Below are 20,630 nucleotides of genomic sequence, written 5' to 3'. Positions count from 1 at the left end.
TAATGGCAAATGTTAATGCTAGTATTCAGTCGCGGATCCTTTGCATAATATTGAATAACACCAGTGAGTCTGGGACTCGTTGACGTGACCTGAGCCATTTGTAGCTGTTGCTTGTTTTGGGGAGTTGGTGACTTCAGTTTCCTTTTCGGCAAGTGAAATGAATCGGATCAGTTCAATCGGATTTAAATCAGGAGATTTGTCCAGTCTAAAATGTTTCGTTTTCTTCCTGTTATGCACTGCTAACGCCCCCACAAGGAGTTTTTTTTGGGTAATTGTCCTGTTGCATTGTGTAGTGAAGCCGACTGAGTCTTGTGGCATTATGTTGTACAACCCCGTTTCTAAAAAGGTTGGGACGCTGTATAAAATGTAAAGTAAAACTGAATGCAGTGATGTGCAAATTGGTTAAACTCTATTTTCAATAGTACCAAAATAGTACCAAGACAACATATCAAATGTTGAAACTGAGATGTTTATTTATTTATTTTTTAATATATGCCCACTTTGAATTTGTTGCCAGCAACATGTTTCCAAAAATCTGAGGGGAATTGGGCAACAAAAAACTGGAAAAGTAGTGTAATGGCAAAAAAACTTCTAACAACTACTTAGGTTAATTGGCAACCGATCAGCAACTTGATTGGGTATAAAACGAGCATCCCAGAGAGGATTAGTATTTCAGAAGTAAAGTTGGGGAGTCTGGGGATCTCATCACCTACGGTACATAATATTATTAAAAGATTTCCTGAATCTGGAGAAATCTGTATGCAAGGGACAAGGCTGAAAACCAATATTGGATGGCCGTAATCTTCGGCCCCTCAGGTGGCACTGCATTAAAAACAGACACAATTCTGTAGTGGAAATCCCTGCATGGAACAAAAAACATTGTCTATGAACACAATACGTTGCTGCATCCACAAATGCGTGTTAAAACTCTACCGTGCTGTTGTTATCCAAATCAAAATGGGCATGTGTTTCCAAGAACATCTCAGTTTCAACATTTGATATGTTTTCTTTTAACTTTTTTCAATTAAATATAGGGATAACTGATTTGCTCATCATTTGCATTCTGTTTTTATTAGCCTTTTACGCAGCGTCCCAACTTTTTTGGAAATGGGGTTGTACATTGGTAGCGAGGATGGAACTGAGAATACAAAATCAATGCTACCGGAAACACCTGATCAGTTAGAAACACCTGTGATCCAAATGTCCCAATACATATGATCACGTAAAATGGGGGTATCGCCGCTTACATTGCTGTTATTCTTAGGTGGTAGAATATATAAATGTTCAGAAGGACAGATCTAAAAGATGAAATTCTATACTTTGGCATCAAAGGCGACATCCACGCTGAGGTGTGATATCAATGGTCATCTTTAGTTGACCGCCGTGTAGTTATATGACCGATCTGAAAGACCTGGACTAGAGAAATCGCCAGGGACCCTGGGTTGAGGGATTGGGCCCTCAGATCGCCAGGGGCCCTGGACTGAGTGATTGGGCCCTCAGATGGTTCCTGCAGTGGCCCTGTGGTCCTTCTGACTGGCAGACCTCTGCAGGCCTTGCTTACTGTGACGGACAGACACGAGCGGATCAGGGATGTAAAATCCTCCGTTTATGAGCTGCGTGTGCACATGTCCATCCATTCACAACCCTCCCCCTTCTCCACTCACTCACGCACGCACGCGCACACACACACACTCACGCACGCACGCACACACACACACCCACACCATTTTGGGCTGCTATAGAGTAATCCCCACAACTCCCCTGCTGTCCCTTAACCCAACATGTCAAGGTCCTTCCGACATCAACATGCAGGCAACTCCACCGGCTTTGTGGAGACAACTATCAGAGGAATGCATTATTGTGATTGCATAGGCCTTGAAACCACTGTTGTTTCTCTGGACTAGATTTTGCCTGGGTATTCAGCGTCAAGTCGAGTGGATAAGGGACCAGGTATATAATTGGATAACTACAATTGACAGATTGTGTTGTTACTCTACTCGTCGGAGGCTGTGGAAATCGGTCTTGAAGGCTATCTTGTCAATTTGATAGAGAGTTTTGAGAGTTTTTTCTTCTCAAATGTCAGTTTAATTCAGGATACTCTTACTAAAAGAAAGGAGCTAGTTCAGAGTTAAGATACTCTTACTGACAGAAAGGAGCTAGTTCAGATTTAAGATACTCTTACTGACAGAAAGGTGCTAGTTCAGAGTTAAGATACTCTTACTGACAGAAAGGTGCTAGTTCAGAGTTAAGATACTCTTACTGACAGAAAGGTGCTAGTTCAGAGTTAAGATACTCTTACTGACAGAAAGGTGCTAGTTCAGAGTTAAGATACTCTTACTGACAGAAAGGTGCTAGTTCAGAGTTAAGATACTCTTACTGACAGAAAGGAGCTAGTTCAGAGTTAAGATACTCTTACTGACAGAAAGGAGCTAGTTCAGAGTTAAGATACTCTTACTGACAGAAAGGAGCTAGTTCAGAGTTAAGATACTCTTACTGACAGAAAGGAGCTAGTTCAGAGTTAAGATACTCTTACTGACAGAAAGGAGCTAGTTCAGAGTTAAGATACTCTTACTGACAGAAAGGAGCTAGTTCAGAGTTAAGATACTCTTACTGACAGAAAGGAGCTAGTTCAGAGTTAAGATACTCTTACTGACAGAAAGGAGCTAGTTCAGAGTTAAGATACTCTTATTAATGGAACTGAGCCATTGAACAGAGCCCAGTGCAGCACTGTCACCCTCCAGTATCATCACCTTTTCACATTCTCACGGGTCCTGACTGTTGACCTCCTTGCCCTACACCTCCTTCCTTCCATCCCTGCCGTCCTCCATCCTTTGAGCCTGTCGGCCACTGGCCCTCCACGTCACAGTGGGAAAGGGAGGACGGCTCTAACGCCATTAATCTCCAGAACACAACCCCAAAATAATCACATTTGACGACGCACAGTCCATTTGTATTGAGGTCACCCGACAGCATTCCTCCCTTTTACCATTATTTGTAAAGAAGGAACTGTTTGGGGCTGGAGGGAATGGAGAGACCGGCTGCAGCTCCCGCGTGCGCGCGCGCGCACAGACAGACACACACACACACACACACACACACACACACACACACAGACAGACAAATCCGGTTGATATTAAATCAGTGTATTTAGTGTCAGTGTTGGTTAGGGCTATGGGGAGACAGCATGGCGGCAGGATCAGACAGTGGGTACAGACCAGTGTCGGACAAAGTCAGAGGAAGGAGAATGTTCTGGAACATCAAAACCTGTGTCTGTTTGTCTGTACATGTCTGCGTGGCCGTTTGCGGTGCTAACCCTGTCTTTAATTTCCAGCGTCTGAAGAATGAGATAGCAGAAGTGACCAGTGAGATTGAGAACCTGGGTTCCACCGAGGAAAGGTGAGCATGTGACAGTACTGGGTTCCTTAGGGTTCTGCGGGTTTGCTTTATCACCCCCTACCGCCTGTCTCAGACATTGCAAATTGCTTTGTTATTTGTATTCCATTAACTTAGCAAATTACCGTCGTTAAATATGTATGCCCTAATGTCCACCTGCTAGCTGTCCTCTTCCCCTGCCCAAAAAGACACACACACACACACACACACACACACACAAGGGTTTTAAATGTTTAATCAGTCTCACCCACAGTGATGGAAGGGTCTATTTAATAATTCAGGGGTGTTTTGGGTGGAGAAGACAATGTATGGTCCCCAGGGAGGTGGAGGAGTGAATCGAGGGTACTTTGGAAAGTGGCCAGGGGTTACTCCCTGAAGTGGAAGGGAAACCCACTCCACCACCCACCCTTTAAACATTCAGACAGCCACGTTTGTTTGCTTTGGCCGTTTTCAGAAATTGCTTCAACGGCTCGCGATCCATTTGTCAATGACCACCAGGCTGATGAAAATGAAAGTCAGTTCATGGGGTGAACAGCCAGCTTCTGCAGCTTGGGCGTGTTTGTCCTGTAACGTGCGTCTTGTTTAATTGACGCGAATGAATAGTTCCCAATGACAATAGCCAAAGGAATGCTTGGGAAAAAGTTATGAATCAGTGGGAAAGTCTGGTGACTTCTAGCTAGCTGGGGCAAGGTCATGTAACTATGGTGATGGTGGAGACTAAGCATACACTTTGACCTCTTGACACTCCAAACCTGAGAAGTAGCTTTTTCCCATAATCCCCTTAGTTGATTGGCCGTTTCACACCACTGGACCATGGGAGCTGTAGTATCTGCCAACTTTTCAATTTCTGTATATATTTTATTATCAAATATTTTATTAGGGACCAAATGTATAATATTGACCTGAAGTCAGTGTCTTAGATAAACAAATAAATCATGGGTGATTTCAATGGATAGGTAAGGGCAAATACCAATGCACATTTTCTTTTGATTTTTTTGGTCCCTGACTCATTCTAGACTGAAAACTTTTACAGAAAATCTCAACAAAAAGTGCTCTTTATCGTAGGACTGGGCTTTACATGTTATCAGGTACTAATAAATATTAACATTAATTTAATTTCTGATATTTTAAAACCCAACGTAGCACAAAGAATGAGACTATTTTGGGTGAATTTGGAGCCTGTGGGGGGTCTGGTGACGTCATCGTCTATAATTCAATGTCTAATATTTTAAAACCCAATGCAGCACAAACTAAACTTTTACCGGCACAAACCAGCACAAACTAAGCACAAACGAACTAGTCTGTTTTGGGTGAATTTGGAGCATGTTGGTAGTGACCTCAGATTGACCTAAAAATATTATGTTAATATCTAAAAGACCGAAGCAGCACAAACGAAACTTTTTACAGCACAAACCAGCACAAACGGAGCACAAACTATTGAGCATAGTTTGACGACGTTTTGTTGTCACATTTTGTTTTATGATTGTGCCATTATGTTATGACCTACAGTTGAATGTGACAAAGACATTTTGCCTGCTCACTTATGTTTTATTTTTTTACAAATGGTACATATATTACCAATTCTCCAAGGGTATGCACATTTTTGAGCACAAGTGTATTCATCCCTTAGCATTTCACGTCTTTGAATGTTGTGTTTTTGATTTACTAACATTTGTTTCTCTAATGTTGCAGGAAAAATATGCAGAGGAACAAACAAGTGGCCATGGGCCGAAAGAAATTCAACATGGACCCCAAAAAGGTAACTTAGACAAAGGTTCTTTGGGTTTGATGTGCTCTTTTAAGTTGTGGCTTTGATGTGCACTTCTATATTGTCTGACTCAAACATATTAACCTCTTCAGGAGGTTCCACTTTTCGCATTAGGGTTCTGGTCCGGGTTGAATGTGATCTTTACTCCTAGTTTGTACGATATGATTGTAATCTGTTGATATGTTCTGCTTGGCCATAAACACTGTGCCCATGAATCCTTCCATTTAGGACTGACCCTGTTTGGAAAATTGTTTGGTCATTTAGGTTCTTGGTAGACTGACATTTTTATAGTTGAGCAGTCGAAGTTGAATGTTCCTCTTGATTTTCTAAAAACATAGACTTATGTCTGTGATATGCAAGTACACGTTATGAATTGTCAACGAATACGTTCTTTGAGAAAACTGTCCCCTATTAGTCAGTATTTTGTTTCTAATCGGGGACCATGGTATTGGCAAGGCTCTGACACAGGATGTACTCGTTTCTCAGGGGATCCAGTTCCTCATCGAGAATGACCTGCTGAAGCACACCAGCGACGACATCGCCCAGTTCCTGTATAAGGGGGAGGGGCTAAACAAGACAGCCATCGGAGACTATCTTGGGGAGAGGTCAGTGGGGAAAGCAGTGACTGCCAAGCGTGCGTGTGTGCGTACAGTTCAAGAGAACCCTCCTTTCCTCAGCAATGTCCCATTTTCAGATCACATACTTTCCCTAAGTGTCATTTCCTCTGTCACGCCACACACGTCCTTTAACTCAGTGGCCTTGTTAGTCTCACTATCAGGCCACCAGACCTCAAAGCCGAGGTGGCGGTCCCTTCACAGTTCTGTGTTCGCTCCCCTTCATCCATTAAGTGCCTGGAATGTTGGCATAAAAAAGAACGGGATGTTGGCTATCCTGAAGAGAGAGCATCTTTATTAAACTCAGAATTGTCTGTCAGGTGTGTTTAGAACTCCTCCTGGGGCAGAGTTCATTGGGGTAACATTTTAATATGGTTTGTAAGCAATGAAAAGGAAATGGAGAGTTAATTGAAGATTTGGTTGTCCCTGCCCGTTTGTCCCTTTTTATTTCTTTTTGGTACCTAATTGATATGACCCACATGTCATTATACTCATCACGCTCTCTTGTAGAGGGTTGTCTGATTCTCGGGGGGAGGGGCATGGGGGCTCTCCCTTATTAGTCAAGAGTCCCATGGGCAGAGCCGGGGTTGGCCTTGCTTGGCTTTGACCCTGTCAGTGATATGCCCTGAGAGGTCTCCTGTCTGTCTCGGAGGGGATATCAATAACTGCCGTGATGTCGTGACAGTGTTGGCAGGATAAAGAGTGTGCCGTGACCCCTCCCCCATTTTTAATGGATCGTGTTTCTGCCTGTCAGTGTGTCTGTCTTCATCTGAGTCTGTGGCTTGGAAGTCAAATGATTTAACAGTGATTTTCCGAAAATCATTACTAAACATATTCAATCTCCTCTCCCCCAGAGATGAGTTCAACCTCCAGGTCCTGCATGACTTCGTGGAGCTCCATGAATTCACCGACCTGAACTTGGTCCAGGCCCTGAGGTAAGCCCCCCCGGTGTGCCTTCAAAACCAGGCCAGCCCCCTTCCTGTCCTCAGTAGATTAACCTTGCAGTCATCAGACCCCTGTGTGTGCTCGTGGCACGCGCACATCATGTTCCTCCGAGAGCCAAAGCCCAGATTGATTGTGTGGTGCTAAAATTAGCATTGTCCTAAATGTCACCTTATTGTGATTTGGTTGCTTAACGTTGGTTCACTGTGTCCCTGTTAACCCTTTCCACCTTGAATCAGGTCTAACCTAAGAGCGACTCACACAGCCGGGCCCTGTACGGGGCTGGATTAGTGCGCTTCTATGAGCAAGATGCCGTCTGACACGCCCACTCAGCAGTTGATGGATAACATGGCGATGTGTCACGGCTCTCTCTCTCCACCTGACAGACAGTTCCTGTGGAGCTTCCGGCTTCCCGGCGAGGCCCAGAAGATTGACCGTATGATGGAGGCCTTCGCCCAGAGATACTGCCAGTGCAACCCTGGCGTCTTCCAGTCCACAGGTGAGACGCGTAGGCTTGAGCAGGCCGAGAGCGCATGATGGCGTCCTTCCACGAACGGGTTAACCCCGCGAAAGGGGCGTTTTAATCCTCACCCCGTCTCTCGGGGGGCCCACCCCTCATCAACAAGCGAAAGCTGACGAAATGAAAATATGTCGGGAATACTCAGCGCGCGGACATGACCGGGCGTAGATGCTGCTCCGCCCTGTTACAGCGCGGCGCGGAGAAGAGGCTTTTCCCTCGGGGGAGGGGGGTCTGGCGTTTCGCTGGGGAACATTATTTCACATGGCAGACTGTCACTTGTTACTTGGATGTAAATGGGTGTGAATAATTCACCAGCTTCTCTCACGGGGCCTAGCGGCTCCCATAATGCAAAGTGCTGCTGCTGTATCCGCCTGCCTGTGATCACACAGTCGGCACACGCGCGTGGACAGGGCGCACGTGCACGCGGTGTAACGCTAGTGCGGCCGTAGGCATTTACTAACCAGTTCACGCTCGTTCGCCGCGCTCGTTCGCCGCGCTCGTTCGCCACACTCTGCCCTCTCTTTACCTGGTCCCCAAAGTGCAGTCCTTTCAGCTGTAGAAATTGCCATGTATATTTAAACAGCGTACATTAAAGACCGGCAGCATGCTGTCATTTCGAGGGTATTTTTCTGGCGAATCGCTGAGCTCTGTCTCATCTGGAGGCACGTATGCAGGCCCACTTATAGGAATTCTGAATAGTCACTGATCTAGAAATGAGGTCCTGTAACAGGTGTTAGGTGGAATATTCCCCATGGTGTGGGGTACGGGGCTGTCCGACTGTCACGTTCTTTGGCCCGTTCTCCCCGAGTAGTCTGATTTGGCTTCGTGTTTCTGTGCGCCGCCGCGGACCGGAGGCACCATGTCTGTTGTTGGATTTGACCCTGTTGCGTTTCAGGCCAGTCCACACTGGTGTCTGTGACATCCAGACATCCGCCTACGCGACAAAGCTCGCCAATGTCACTCTGATGCCATTTGTAGATCAGAGTGCATGATTCAAAGTGTGTGTGTGCCCTCTTTTGTTCCTGTGAGTTTAAATGTAGTTCAAATGTGTGTGTGTGTGTGGTTGCGTCCCCCAGACACCTGCTACATCCTGTCCTTCGCCATCATCATGCTGAACACCAGCCTACACAACCCCAACGTGAAGGACAAGCCGGCGGTGGAGCGCTTCATCTCCATGAACCGAGGCATCAACGAGGGGGGGGACCTGCCGGAGGACCTGCTCCGGGTACGGGGCTCTTCCTCTCAACCCTCCTCTCCCATCTCACTCGCCGAACCCCCGTGTCATTCCCGCTGTCTTTGGGTGTTTACCTGCTAAACTCTCCGTGCCGCTTCTCCCCTCAGAACCTGTACGACAGCATCAAGAACGAGCCCTTCAAAATCCCCGAAGACGACGGGAACGACCTCACGCACACGTTCTTCAACCCGGACCGAGAGGGCTGGCTGCTTAAACTGGGTCAGTGGGACTGGACGTCTAGTGGACGTTTGCAGAACATGTTGTAGAAACGTTGACAGGCACGCTGATGACTGTGTCTGAGTCTCTGTCGCAGTGGGGGCGGCTCAGACGGATCCAAGCGGGACTGAAACCGAGGCCTAGTGACTGATCGGTGGAACGGTCTCCATCAGACTGCCTGCATTTTTCTGTTTGTTTGTGTTGGTTTGCTTTTGTTTTTATGAGAGAGTGTGTGTGTGTGTGTGTGTGTGTGTGTCTGTGTGTGTGTGTGTCTGTGTGTCTGTGTGTCTGTGTGTCTGTGTGTCTGTGTGTGTGTGTGTGTGTGTGTGTCTGTGTGTGTGTGTCTGTGTGTGTGTAACCCAGACATGAAAGGGTCTTCTGCCCTCCCAGATAAATTATAGATGTGGCCCTGAGATCAGAAGACCTACATTTGGTGGGCTTTCAATAATGCACAGCTATGCATAAGCATTCACACGTTCAGTCTCACAGATGCACACACACATATTTTCACTCACATGCACTCACGCATTCAGTCGCACGCACACATTTGCAGGTAACAGTACCTACACTTGACTGACTGACACACAGACAGACACATCTAATGTTGCCATAACTCTTCCAGGACTTCCTGGTGATCACATGGTGTACTAATGTGATCTAACAGAAACTCCCTATCCAGCCAGTCCTCCGTTGGAGGGATTCACAGTGACTCTTATCAACTCACATTGATCCGGGCCCTGTTCATTAGCACAAAACGTTTAAAATGAGTGTTCTTTGCCGCTGTCTCCGGTGCCCACGTACCGTTCATAACACAGGTCTCAATCCAGGCCACTACTCTTTCAGCAAACCAACTCTCCATCAAAATATTTAATGTGATGTTTTTTATTGGTCTAGAACATGTGAGAACTCTGCGTTTTTGCCAATTTTCCTCTGTTTAGTGCTTGATGAACACAACCTGGAACTGAAATTTAAGACCCCAATCAAGTGAAACCTTTATAACCCGTAACATGAGGAAGTGTACGAACACACTCTAGTGAAACTGAATGGGGAATATTGACATGTGGGCTCCTGTGATTTGGGTGGAAGGTTAAATGTTTGAAAGGACTGGGACCCAGTGGACGTGCTGGGCAATGCAGCGCATTACAGAAGTTGGCACAACTGCTTCAATGAACTGACATGAACTGTGTAAGCACCCCCCCCCCGGTGGTTGGAAGTGGAAGTGTTCCAGAGATTAACTCTAACCCGGGGCCTCATTTATTACACTTTTATTTATATTATACATTAAAATAAAAGTGTAATAACATAACAATATATATACACTGTTTACAGTTGTGGAAAAATACATAGACATTCTTGCATGTTTATAATGATAAGTAGTTTACTTGGTATTTTACTTAAAAAGTAAACTAACAAGCTGTTTGCTACAGCTTGTCTGTTGAATTGTCAACATTTAATTGCAACATTTTTATAGTTAATGATTTGCTTATCAGAAATAACGACAGCTTATGTTTCTTGGACACTGTGGGGAACGTTGGACTGTTTATCAGGTTTTGAGATGTCCATATACATGATCAATGCCACCAGCACCGGTGGCGGAAAATCTAATCATTGTTTTGTAAATGCTTCGTTTGGTTGTCAGCGAACACAGTGCCAAATAGCTTAAAGTTTATTTGAAAGGTCGAAAGCACATTTCAACAGTGGGGTCTTCCCATGTTTGCCAATGACCGAATTAAGTGTTCAAAGAAAATGACACCGTGCCTACAGTAATGTTGTCGGGTGGCATTTTTCTTTCAGGTTGATTGGTGTTAGCAAGAAAACCTGACGCGACACAACGAGACACATCCCTGTACTGCTTTGGACTGGTCAGTCCAGTCCGGTTTAAAAAAAAATATATGGCAAGAGCTGAAAATAAATCTATATTTAAGAACAAAATAGGAAATGATTTAAGAAGTGCAAGTTGTCTATTTATTTTGCTACACATGTATATCAGTTGAGGAATACAATAAAAAAATTGTGTGAAGCTCTAATCCTCCAAGTGCCAACATTTGTAAAGCAGTGCATCGAGTGACACCTCCAATCAGATGAGCAGGATATGGTGCTATGATTTCTTATTATTTGATTTTGATTTTTGTTTTCTTTTCTTCCTCGTTTGTTTGTTTGTTCCCATGATTTTGGCTGTTGTCTTTCCTCAGGAGGTATGTACACCTGCCCTTCCCAAAAACTAGTCCATTATCTCAGCTCTCCAGTGCTTTCGGTGGTCGGCCATTGCTTCCGTTCTTCATTTATTTCCGTTGTATGCTTTTAATGTTTTTTTATTTATTCAATTTTTAATTGTTGTTGGGTTATGTTGTTCCTTCATCATCAATTTAATCTAGTTTTATTTGTCTTGTTCGTTCGGTCTTCCATTGAGCTGGTGGTTTGTCCACATGCTTCTTTCTCTGTCTCTCTCTATATTGGTCGCCGGGCAGTTACTAGGTGCTTTGCCTGGTCAGGCCGCTCGGGGAACAACGGGGTGGCCATTTTGTTTCGTGACCACCGTAGTCATGAGTCTGAATTTCTTGGTTATGCCGTGGTGATTTACCCTTTCAATCTCTGTGTTTTGGCCAGCTGCAGTATTCCTCTTTCCACAGAGAGCACAACGTAGGGTTAGAAGACAGACCTAACAATGTTAGGTAGTTGGGCCACCTATTCAAAATGCCCCAGCGTTTTAAACTGTGAAGGCACGTCATAAATCGTGAGAGGACTTCTCAGAAGTACTGACTCACCGGAATAATGTCTGCTGCCGTGAGCTCTGGGAAGGGATGGATAGGGAATACTGCATCTTTTCCAAATGGCTCCAGCTCTACTCTCTCTGTCATGCTCTTACTGAACCTGAAGGGTGATGGTATGGCTTTGGCCTAGTCTAGCCTGGTTTGGCTTTGGTCTGGCTTTAGCCTGATGCAAACCTGGGTTTAAATGGTAATAGTTTTCTCACAGGTACCTCAGCAGCACTTGATTGAGTTTGCCCGGCACAGCAGAACCACAGCGGGTTCATTCAATGCTCACAGAATCTGCAAGGGAACAAGTACTGTTTAAACCCAGGTGTGGTGCAGGACTGGCAGTGTGGTGGGTCTAGGCATGTGAGGAGAATGGAGAACGGTGGATGTGTGTGGTTAGAAGGGAAGATTTGGAGGGGAGCTGGGTCCGGGTGCCATCTATGGGGCTATCCATGGTTCATGTTGTTAACATAAGCTACACTCACCTAAAGGATTATTAGGAACACCTGTTCAATTTATCATTAATGCAATTATCTAATCAACCAATCACATGGTCAAGACAATCTCCTGAACTCCAAACTGAATGTCAGAATGGGAAAGAAAAGTGATTTAAGCAATTTTGAGCGTGGCGTGGTTGTTGGTGCCAGACGGGCCGGTCTGAGTATTTTACAATCTGTTCAGTTACTGGGATTTTCACGCACAACCATTTCTAGGGTTTACAAAGAATGGTGTGAAAAGAGAAAAACATCCAGTATGCGGCAGTCCTGTGGGCAAAAATGCCCTGTTGATGCTAGAGGTCAGAGGAGAACGGGCCGACTGATTCAAGCTGATAGAAGAGCAACTTTGACTGAAATAACCACTCGTTACAACCGAGGTATGCAGCAAAGCATTTGTGAAGCCACAACACGCAGAACCTTGAGGCGGATGGGCTACAACAGCAGAAGACCCCACCGGGTACCACTCATCTCCTCTACAAATAGGAAAAAGAGGCTACAGTTTGCACAATCTCACCAAAATTGGACAGTTGAAGACTGGAAGAATGTTGCCTGGTCTGATGAGTCTCGATTTCTGTTGAGACATTCAGATGGTAGAGTCAGAATTTGGCGTAAACAGAATGAGAACATGGATCCATCATGCCTTGTTACCACTGTGCAGGCTGGTGGTGGTGGTGTAATGGTGTGGGGGATGTTTTCTTGGCACACTTTAGGCCCCTTAGTGCCAATTGGGCATTGTTTAAATGCCACGGCCTACCTGAGCATTGTTTCTGACCATGTCCATCCCTTTATGACCACCATGTACCCATCCTCTGATGGCTACTTCCAGCAGGATAATGGACCATGTCACAAAGCTTGAATCATTTCAAATTGGTTTCTTGAACATGACAATGAGTTCACTGTAGTGAAATGGCCCCCAAATTCACCAGATCTCAACCCAATAGAGCATCTTTGGGATGTGGTGGAACAGGAGCTTCGTGCCCTGGATGTGCATCCCACAAATCTCCATCAACTGCAAGATGCTCTCCTACCAATATGGGCCAACATTTCTAAAGAATGCTTTCAGCACCTTGTTGAATCAATGCCACGTAGAATTAAGGCAGTTCTGAAGGCGAAAGGGGTCAAACACAGTATTAGTTTGGTGTTCCTAATAATCCTTTAGGTGAGTGTAGGTGTTTATTAACAGAGAGGAATTTTGGATCCTTTCACAGCCAAGTTGTCAGTTATAATCAGACTCTGATACAATTATGAAATCAGTTTAATTGAACTACACGCTATTTGTCAAAAGACGAGTTCTGGACATGTCCTGGGTTATGTTCAGTTGGGCACACTGAAGCAAAAAAAAAAAGTGTTGTTATTGAACAGGTGTTTCAGTACCTCCCTGTTTCACTCCATTTCAAAACATGCTGTCCTTACTGAACACTACCCAGGTTCCTTACTAACTCTTCTGACCCCCCCCCCCCCCCGTGCATGGACCATCGCTCCTCCTCCACCCTCCCTCCCACCAGCCCAGCACCCCCGTCCGCTGACACCACCCAAATAATTATCCTTGTCAAATCGCCTTGCCTTTTTGGCTAGAGTCCTCTCCCTCTCTCTCCTTCTGAGTGACTGACAGGAACTGAAGTGATCAACAATCAACCGGTCATCGGTCATTCACAATCTCCTCTAAGCCAATCAACTGTCATATCATCGGCTGTGTGATTCTGCCATTTGTCTCTAAATGACCGCGTGTACGCTCTGTTAAGTGTCAGTTCCGACATTCACCTGTCCCATGCTGCAGATATCTTGGGGTTCCTCTAGAAAGGTCTAGAAGGACATGTGTCCAGGAGATGGGATCCCATTGCCTTGCTTCATAGGGTGCTTGTACGTGTGTATTGGGGCAGATAGTGCTTGAATACCCTATCATGAACGCTGTTGGATGATAGGATATCATATACAGTAGCTTTACTGATATATGATAAATGTACGTGTGTTTCTTCAACCCAGATCGACACTTGTGTTTGGTGGTCTGTATAGCAGGTCTTCTGCCTTGGTAGAGCCCTGAGCGGGGTTTCATACTAACATTGGTGTAACGTTTCATCGACAGCAAAGCCCAGGCGTAGGACATTCAAACCCGCGTTAAATAATCTGGTCGATTTGTCATCATCAAAACAGCTTGTAAGGTTGAGTTCACTGACAAGCTATGTCGATAACAGTCATTGTCTCACTCTTTTGAGTTAAAGAGGACAGAACCTTAATCCTTTTTAGCCAAACCGGGCCCCTTAAATGGCCTGAAATTGTTCTCTGGAAATAAAATCCTTGACCTGAGAGATTTCTTCAGACAATACATTAAATGGTGACAATATGGCCTAGATTTAAACGTGGTTAGCAGCTAATGTCCCATATTGTCTTCAATAACTAGGCCTCTTCTGTTACAAACAGGATATTCCAGTGAAGATTAGGGGCATCCATACCATAGGTCCATGCTAGCTACAGTTTGGCCCCGATGCTGTTTATCGGCATGGCCTCTAGCTGCCATCTGCTGCTCTGATCAGGTTTCCCCCCCGCAGGATGTGGGTGTGTTGCTGAGGTCAGGGGTCAGTTACAGATCACTGAGCCGCTGAGTTAACAAGAAAGACCCCGCAGAGTGTGAAAGAGTCAAAGGATTTGCAACGGTAGAACAAATGATTAGCCTTTTCAAGGACGTTATTCTTGAAATGACCTACTACAGGAACGGATGTCTCACATCTTTGCTAGTATCGTCCTTGTGATTTCCAGTAGTTGCTCAAAGTCAGGGCCAAGTTTATAAACAGTTCATTCTTTTCGTTTCATAATCCCCATAGTAAGATTTAATTTACTTCCAGAGAATGAAACTTTGTGATTGGCTTCACATCCCAGCTATTGATACCCTTTTATATTTGGTCCGCCCTAAGAAAGCCTGTGAGTCCTGAGTCAGCTACACTAACAAGCTACGGGGGGAGAGGAGGGACACTTAAAGTGAGCTCTCAAAGGTTTCAGACACAGTGCGGCATCAAACATGAGATACCACTGCTTTGTCTAGTACTGAAAGGAAAACGGAAAACGAGAAATTGCAATATCAGAGCCAGTGTAGTTCAAGTTGACGTCAGCAAATGACAAAATTCCCCCGGTCTCATCAAAGCCCTCTTCGGTCGGCGGAGCTTAAAAAGTCAAATCTCGCGCAGAGTAGAATAACAAGTTCTCTGGATACTGTGGTGTTGGTGAATGGAGGAGCATGCTCCTGTGCACTGCTTGATGGGGAACGTAGGGACGTGGGAGTTGTAGTTCTAGAGCTGTCATCTGCCTGTCTGCCTACCCATGCGTCCGTCTGTCCGCCTGTCTGCTGCGCTGCCTTCCTCTGTCCGGTGCTCATTCCTCTCCCCCTCCCGCCAGGGACCAAGGCTAACATTGTGTTTCCATTCCTCAGGGGGACGTGTCAAAACCTGGAAGAGAAGATGGTTCATTCTCACAGACAACTGTCTCTATTACTTTGAGTACACCACTGTAAGTACTTGACTGGACCTGGAATTCTGTGTTCTGTGTTATCGTGTTATGATCAGTACGTCCTACACCATGGGCAGTTTGTGCAACAAAACACGTTTTGTCGTTAAGTTTGTAATTTAGGGATGGTACACTCACATTATTAGCTGATTTAGCTTTTCCATTCCAACATTATTACCGTTGCAGTTACTGGTATGTACCGCGTTTTCCACCAATAAAACCTTAACATCGTTCTTGTGTTTCTGTGCAGGACAAAGAGCCCAGAGGAATTATTCCCCTGGAGAACCTTAGCATCCGGGAAGTGGAGGACAAGAAGCCTGTAAGCACCGACTGCACCCTCTGCTGGATCAACTGCGTAATACATGCATGGGCCAAAGAAGCTCTGTCAAATGTCTTGGAGTCCCAATGAGATCCGGAAATAAGGCTGTGCTTCCAAGGCCCCCTATTAATTTAGGCACTCGCACAATCACGGGCAACAACGGTTTACGTATGACTTCTAAAAATGTGACCAAAATTAAGCTCTGGAAAAAATTAAGAGACCACTGCCCCATTTTCCTCCCTCAACAAAGTCAAAAAGGAAGGTTTTGAGTCCGGAACAGAAGGGTTCAAATTAAGAGACCACTGCAAATTGAATGCTTCTGTTCCTCACTCAAAACCTTCCTTTTCGACTTTGCACTGGCCTCTTAATTTTTTCCGGGACTGTATTTCAGACGAGCGAGCCGCCCCTTACGTTCGCAGGGTTAGAAGCCCCAAATAATCCCCACCCACTATTAAAGTCTGCCCATTTTTGTGCCTTTTAAGCACTCTGTGTAGGAATGGGCGTAAAATAAGATCCCACTGGAGATCAGTGAGAGATCGCAGCTCGGCAGCGTAACAGTGGAGCCTCTGTCTCCCTGTGGTGGCACTGGGCCGCGCTTACGATCCGCCCGGGGGTTCGTCTCAACTGCACTTCCTCGATCGGAAAAACACGCACGAGCCCAGCAGGTCTGACAGGGATGTGGCATCCCTTAAGTCCTCTCCTCTTGTCGCCTCTAAGCGCGTCGGGAGATACCTCCGATCTTCTCCGACATCCTTTGAGGAGACGAGGAGGGAGGTCGAGGGGAAGTGGCGGAAATCAAATTGAGGGTTCTCTCTCTCTCTCTCTCCCCACCCCCATCTCCATGCAGAACTGCTTTGAGCTCTTCATCCCCGAGAACAAGGACCAGGTCATCAAGGCGTGTAAGACTGAGGCGGACGGCAGGGTGGTGGAGGGGAACCACACCTTCTACCGGATCTCCGCCCCCACGCCAGAGGAGAAGGACGAGTGGATGAACAGCATCAAGTCAGTAGCGCTGCTTAGGCACATTTTAACGACGGGCGTCCACTTTGGCCCCGAACGCACAGGCCTATTATTAGTTTCGATAAGGTCTGTCCCAGTCCATTTAGATGGGCAGCCACTGACTGAAGTGTAGCGGCTCAAATGGACCGTGCACACCCCACTGCCTGGACTGGAAAGCTAACGGTCACCCGGGCTACATTAGCCAAGTGGTTAGACGTGATTACATTGCGGAGAGCATGTATCCGTTTACGTTCCAGACATGGTAATGTGACGCTGCGAACAACCTCATTTAGACTCTCTCAGGGTAACTGGTTTTCTTCTCTTGGATCCCCTTCGCAGGGCTGCCATCAGCAGGGATCCCTTCTACGAGATGCTGGCCACGCGCAAGAAGAAGGTCTCCTCCATAAAGAGGCACTAGAGCTGCTTTGGACTCCACCCCTATGAACCTCCCAACGTGTAGCCCCTCCCCACCCGGTGCCCTTGAGAGAGTTTGGACCGAGCCCGCTCGGGCCCTGGGATGTGTTTTTAGGGGGCGTGACTGTGGTTGCAGAACCGACAGGGGGGCATGCTGGGTTTCCTCAGAACAAGGGGCCAACACCCCCCCCTCCCAACCAACCTCACCCTAACCCCTGGCACCGGTCTCATGTCGCTGAATGTTCGCCATCTCTCGCTCGGCTCAGTCCTCTGTGTATTTTTGGAGGAGGGGGTCCGTCGCTCAGTGACCCACACTCGTGTTCACACACCCACACACACACCCACACTGAACTCAGACTGTACACACACACACACACACACACACACATATATATATATATACCTTATCTAAACTCAGCAGGTCTGACAGAGTTGTCATCCCAACCAAAATATTCTTACTTGCTTTCAGAAAGAAAAGAAAGATGCTTTTCTTGTGTGCTTTAATACAGTTGGCAACGTGTGTATGTTTTTACAGCTTAATACTGTATATATTCCTCTCAGAATCTTGTGCTTTGGTTTTTGTTTTTTAAATACATTTTTGAGAAAGATAACTGATGGGTTTAATTGCCAACCGACTTGTGATTTTGTAGAAACGAGAAGAAATATTTTTTTTTAAGTCTTTTTGTCAAAGTTGCCTCTCAGGAGATTGCTGCTTGGCTCTGTCTGTATCAGGATCAGCGTTGACTCTTACACTGTCACTCAATAGGAGTCCATTTACAATGACTGAAGGAAATAGCCGTCAAAATTCAATTGATACTGAACAAAATGGATGTTATTTCTTAGCTCTCCGTGTTCATTTGATGTGACAATATTCTATACTGTATGTTTTGCCCCCAAACCTTAACTTAAAAACGCTGGTTGTATGACAGCAGTTTGGATGTGCTAGCTTGGTTGTACAAACACACTCCAAAACACAGTTGTTTCACACAACACAGGGTTGTGTTCATTAGGTATCAAATGGAAGACTGCGGACTCTTCACTTACCAGTATGCTTGTTTTCATTTCTCATTGCACAACATCTCCCGTTGGGTGCCCTAATGACCATGACATTGATGCTTGATTTGGACACTGTCTTAGCATGGGATTATGGGACAGGCCTTGGCCCTCCCTTTTCATTACCTGTTAGAATTTCCGATCCGGTCACGGAACCAGCAGGCCTCTCAGACTGTTAGTTTGGAGCTCTGTTAATTCAGAGTTCAGTTCAGGAAATGACAGGACTTTGTGGTGTCTGGTGTAACTCTTCGTCTGTTCCCCTTCTATGGACAGTTCACGCCTTTTACCCCTCCTCGTCTCGTCTCGCTCCCTCTCTCTGTGTCTTCTCTCTCCAGCTGTAACGTACATAAAAGAATTGAACAATGATTAAATGTTTTCCCAGTCATTGTCCACCCGACACTGTCAATGAGGTGTCGGACCATCATGCTGCTGGTTAGCTGACTGAGCGTCTTTCTCAGTCAAGCTGCTTTTTGAGCTCTTCAGTACAACGGTAATGCCCTCACCTTTCCTGTTATCCGAATGGACCACCCTTAAATTGCCTTTGTGAAATGTTGTTGATGAATCCAGTTTAAAATGCTAGAACAATCCAGGTTTCACCTTTAACCCCATCCCAACTTCAGAAATCACTTTCTAAAAAAGAATGAGTACCTTTCGCTCACACGATACATGGAATAGACTCTCACATTTCTGTGTCAGTTATAACACAGTGATGCATTTTTTTTATGCATACCGATAAGACAAACGACGGCATTGTCGTGGATAATTTGGGGCCATTCGAGTTATGCAACTTCGCTCTGCATTTCAAGTTGAATGTTTAACTTGCATGACTTTCAACAAAGAGCATTTGTTGGATTGGTTTTGAGACAAAGCACAGCTGTTATTAGGAATGTACCACTGCGCTCCGTGGGGGGGTGGGCGGGGGGGGGGTCATCATCATCACATTTTTCGGCAATCATAACGTCAGCACGAGTGGCATGGGGAACTATCAGTTGGTACATGTACATGGTACATGTGATTTGTTATTTGTTGGTAATTAAAAAAGGAAATCCGAGTTGTACATGGAGTTGGAAATGCCTCCAAAGAACAGCGACTGCAGCTTGTGCATAATAAAGCCATCTCTTCTCTGTGGTCAGTACCTGCCTGGCTATTTGTTTATATGCTTTTCCTTGTTTATGGAAGAAATTTCTTGCAAGAAACATTCTGCATAAACAACCAGAAAATGCATAAATATTAAGTTTATTTGCTATTTCTGGCAAGATTTTGCTTTAATAGCTCTGTAGCCTGTTTTCTTGGTTAGTCTTTCCTTGCAGCATCTCAGCGCACTGTTTAAGTAGAAAACAGACAACTGCAAATTAAACCAATCATAAATCGAGACAGTGTTTGGTTATTGGTTATTTATCATGGTTGTATATACTTAAATGTATAGTGGGTTTATCTGTTTTCATTTAATATACTGTATGTCTTTTTCAGTTTTTATGTAGCAGTATGATGACATTGTTATTAGCCGAGTGCCATTTTCTGGTTTGTTTCCTAGTGTTTGATTTGAGGTTTCTATCATTGCCATGTAATCAAAGGCTCAAATAAAGACAGATACGTCAGTAAGAGTGGTTGTCTGTTTTGACAGCTGTTGCAGACTCATTCTTTTGTCAAAGTGTATATTATATGTCTCTCAAATAGAACAGAATGTTTTCATTTTATGTACATTTTGCTGTATTTTTGTTCTAATGATAAAGGAAATGCCCAGTGAGAATCAAAATGTTTGCCTTGTGAGTGTCATCCTCCCAACTGATTTAATAAAACCAACATTAGACATACAGGCAGATAACCAAGTGATTAGATTATTGGGCCAGTAACTGGCTGGTCAACATGAAATAGATATATACTGTATAGATGTTTTACTGACCCACTAGGGGGCAGCACACTATCAGCTAGCTGGCCGTGGATTGGAGATCTGAACACTTGTAGAATTATTAACTAGAATAGTTTAATACAATCTCTATGGGAACCAAAGTGTGTCCTCATAATATCATAACCTCCATAGCACCTTTAACTAGCCTATGAATGAATAACAAACAGTAACTAGAGAACTGCAAAACACTCCCCCCCCCCCCCCCCCCCCCCCCCCCAATGTCTCGATTGTCCTTGAGACTATGATATAAGCTAACATTCATACCGTTTACACTGCTATAGACTGACTGGGAAATATCAATATTTTGAAGTTAATGTGTATCATTAAATGATGCCTGGAAACTGAATCAATAACGAGGCTCAATGGAATGGCTGGTGCTGAAAACAACAGTGAATGAATGGCATTGTGGTGGTAGGATTAAACCATGAGGCACTACAGACCGGTTGTCCCATAGTGATGTGAAGAAGAATGTTTCCATGGGGACAATCATTTTCCTGATCT

The 20,630-nt window shown here is 45.1% G+C and overlaps 1 protein-coding gene across 4 annotated transcripts in view; it reads left to right on the top strand.

Moving 5' to 3' along the window:
* The window catches only part of cyth1a (cytohesin 1a), an 87,857-nt gene extending 67,821 nt beyond the window's left edge, over nt 1–20,036 (top strand). For 3 of the 4 annotated variants that reach the window (XM_010874316.5, XM_010874317.5, XM_010874318.5), the window contains exons 3-13: nt 3,332–3,396; nt 5,086–5,152; nt 5,648–5,766; nt 6,630–6,710; nt 7,104–7,216; nt 8,314–8,462; nt 8,579–8,691; nt 15,360–15,438; nt 15,686–15,754; nt 16,602–16,756; nt 17,093–20,036. In XM_010874316.5, the coding sequence (XP_010872618.2) occupies nt 3,332–3,396; nt 5,086–5,152; nt 5,648–5,766; nt 6,630–6,710; nt 7,104–7,216; nt 8,314–8,462; nt 8,579–8,691; nt 15,360–15,438; nt 15,686–15,754; nt 16,602–16,756; nt 17,093–17,171 (1,089 nt within the window). In that variant the 3' untranslated portion in view covers nt 17,172–20,036. The remainder of the gene's footprint in view (nt 1–3,331; nt 3,397–5,085; nt 5,153–5,647; nt 5,767–6,629; nt 6,711–7,103; nt 7,217–8,313; nt 8,463–8,578; nt 8,692–15,359; nt 15,439–15,685; nt 15,755–16,601; nt 16,757–17,092) is intronic. The other variant, XM_010874315.5, reaches the window with a different exon arrangement.
* The last annotated feature ends 594 nt before the right edge of the window (nt 20,037–20,630 follow it).

The sequence above is a fragment of the Esox lucius genome, chromosome 11 (genome assembly GCF_011004845.1).
Source record: "Esox lucius isolate fEsoLuc1 chromosome 11, fEsoLuc1.pri, whole genome shotgun sequence".
Taxonomy (NCBI): Eukaryota; Metazoa; Chordata; class Actinopteri; order Esociformes; family Esocidae; genus Esox; species Esox lucius.
The sequence above is the reverse complement of the archived record's forward strand: the minus strand, read 5'-3'. Positions and strand labels throughout refer to the sequence as shown.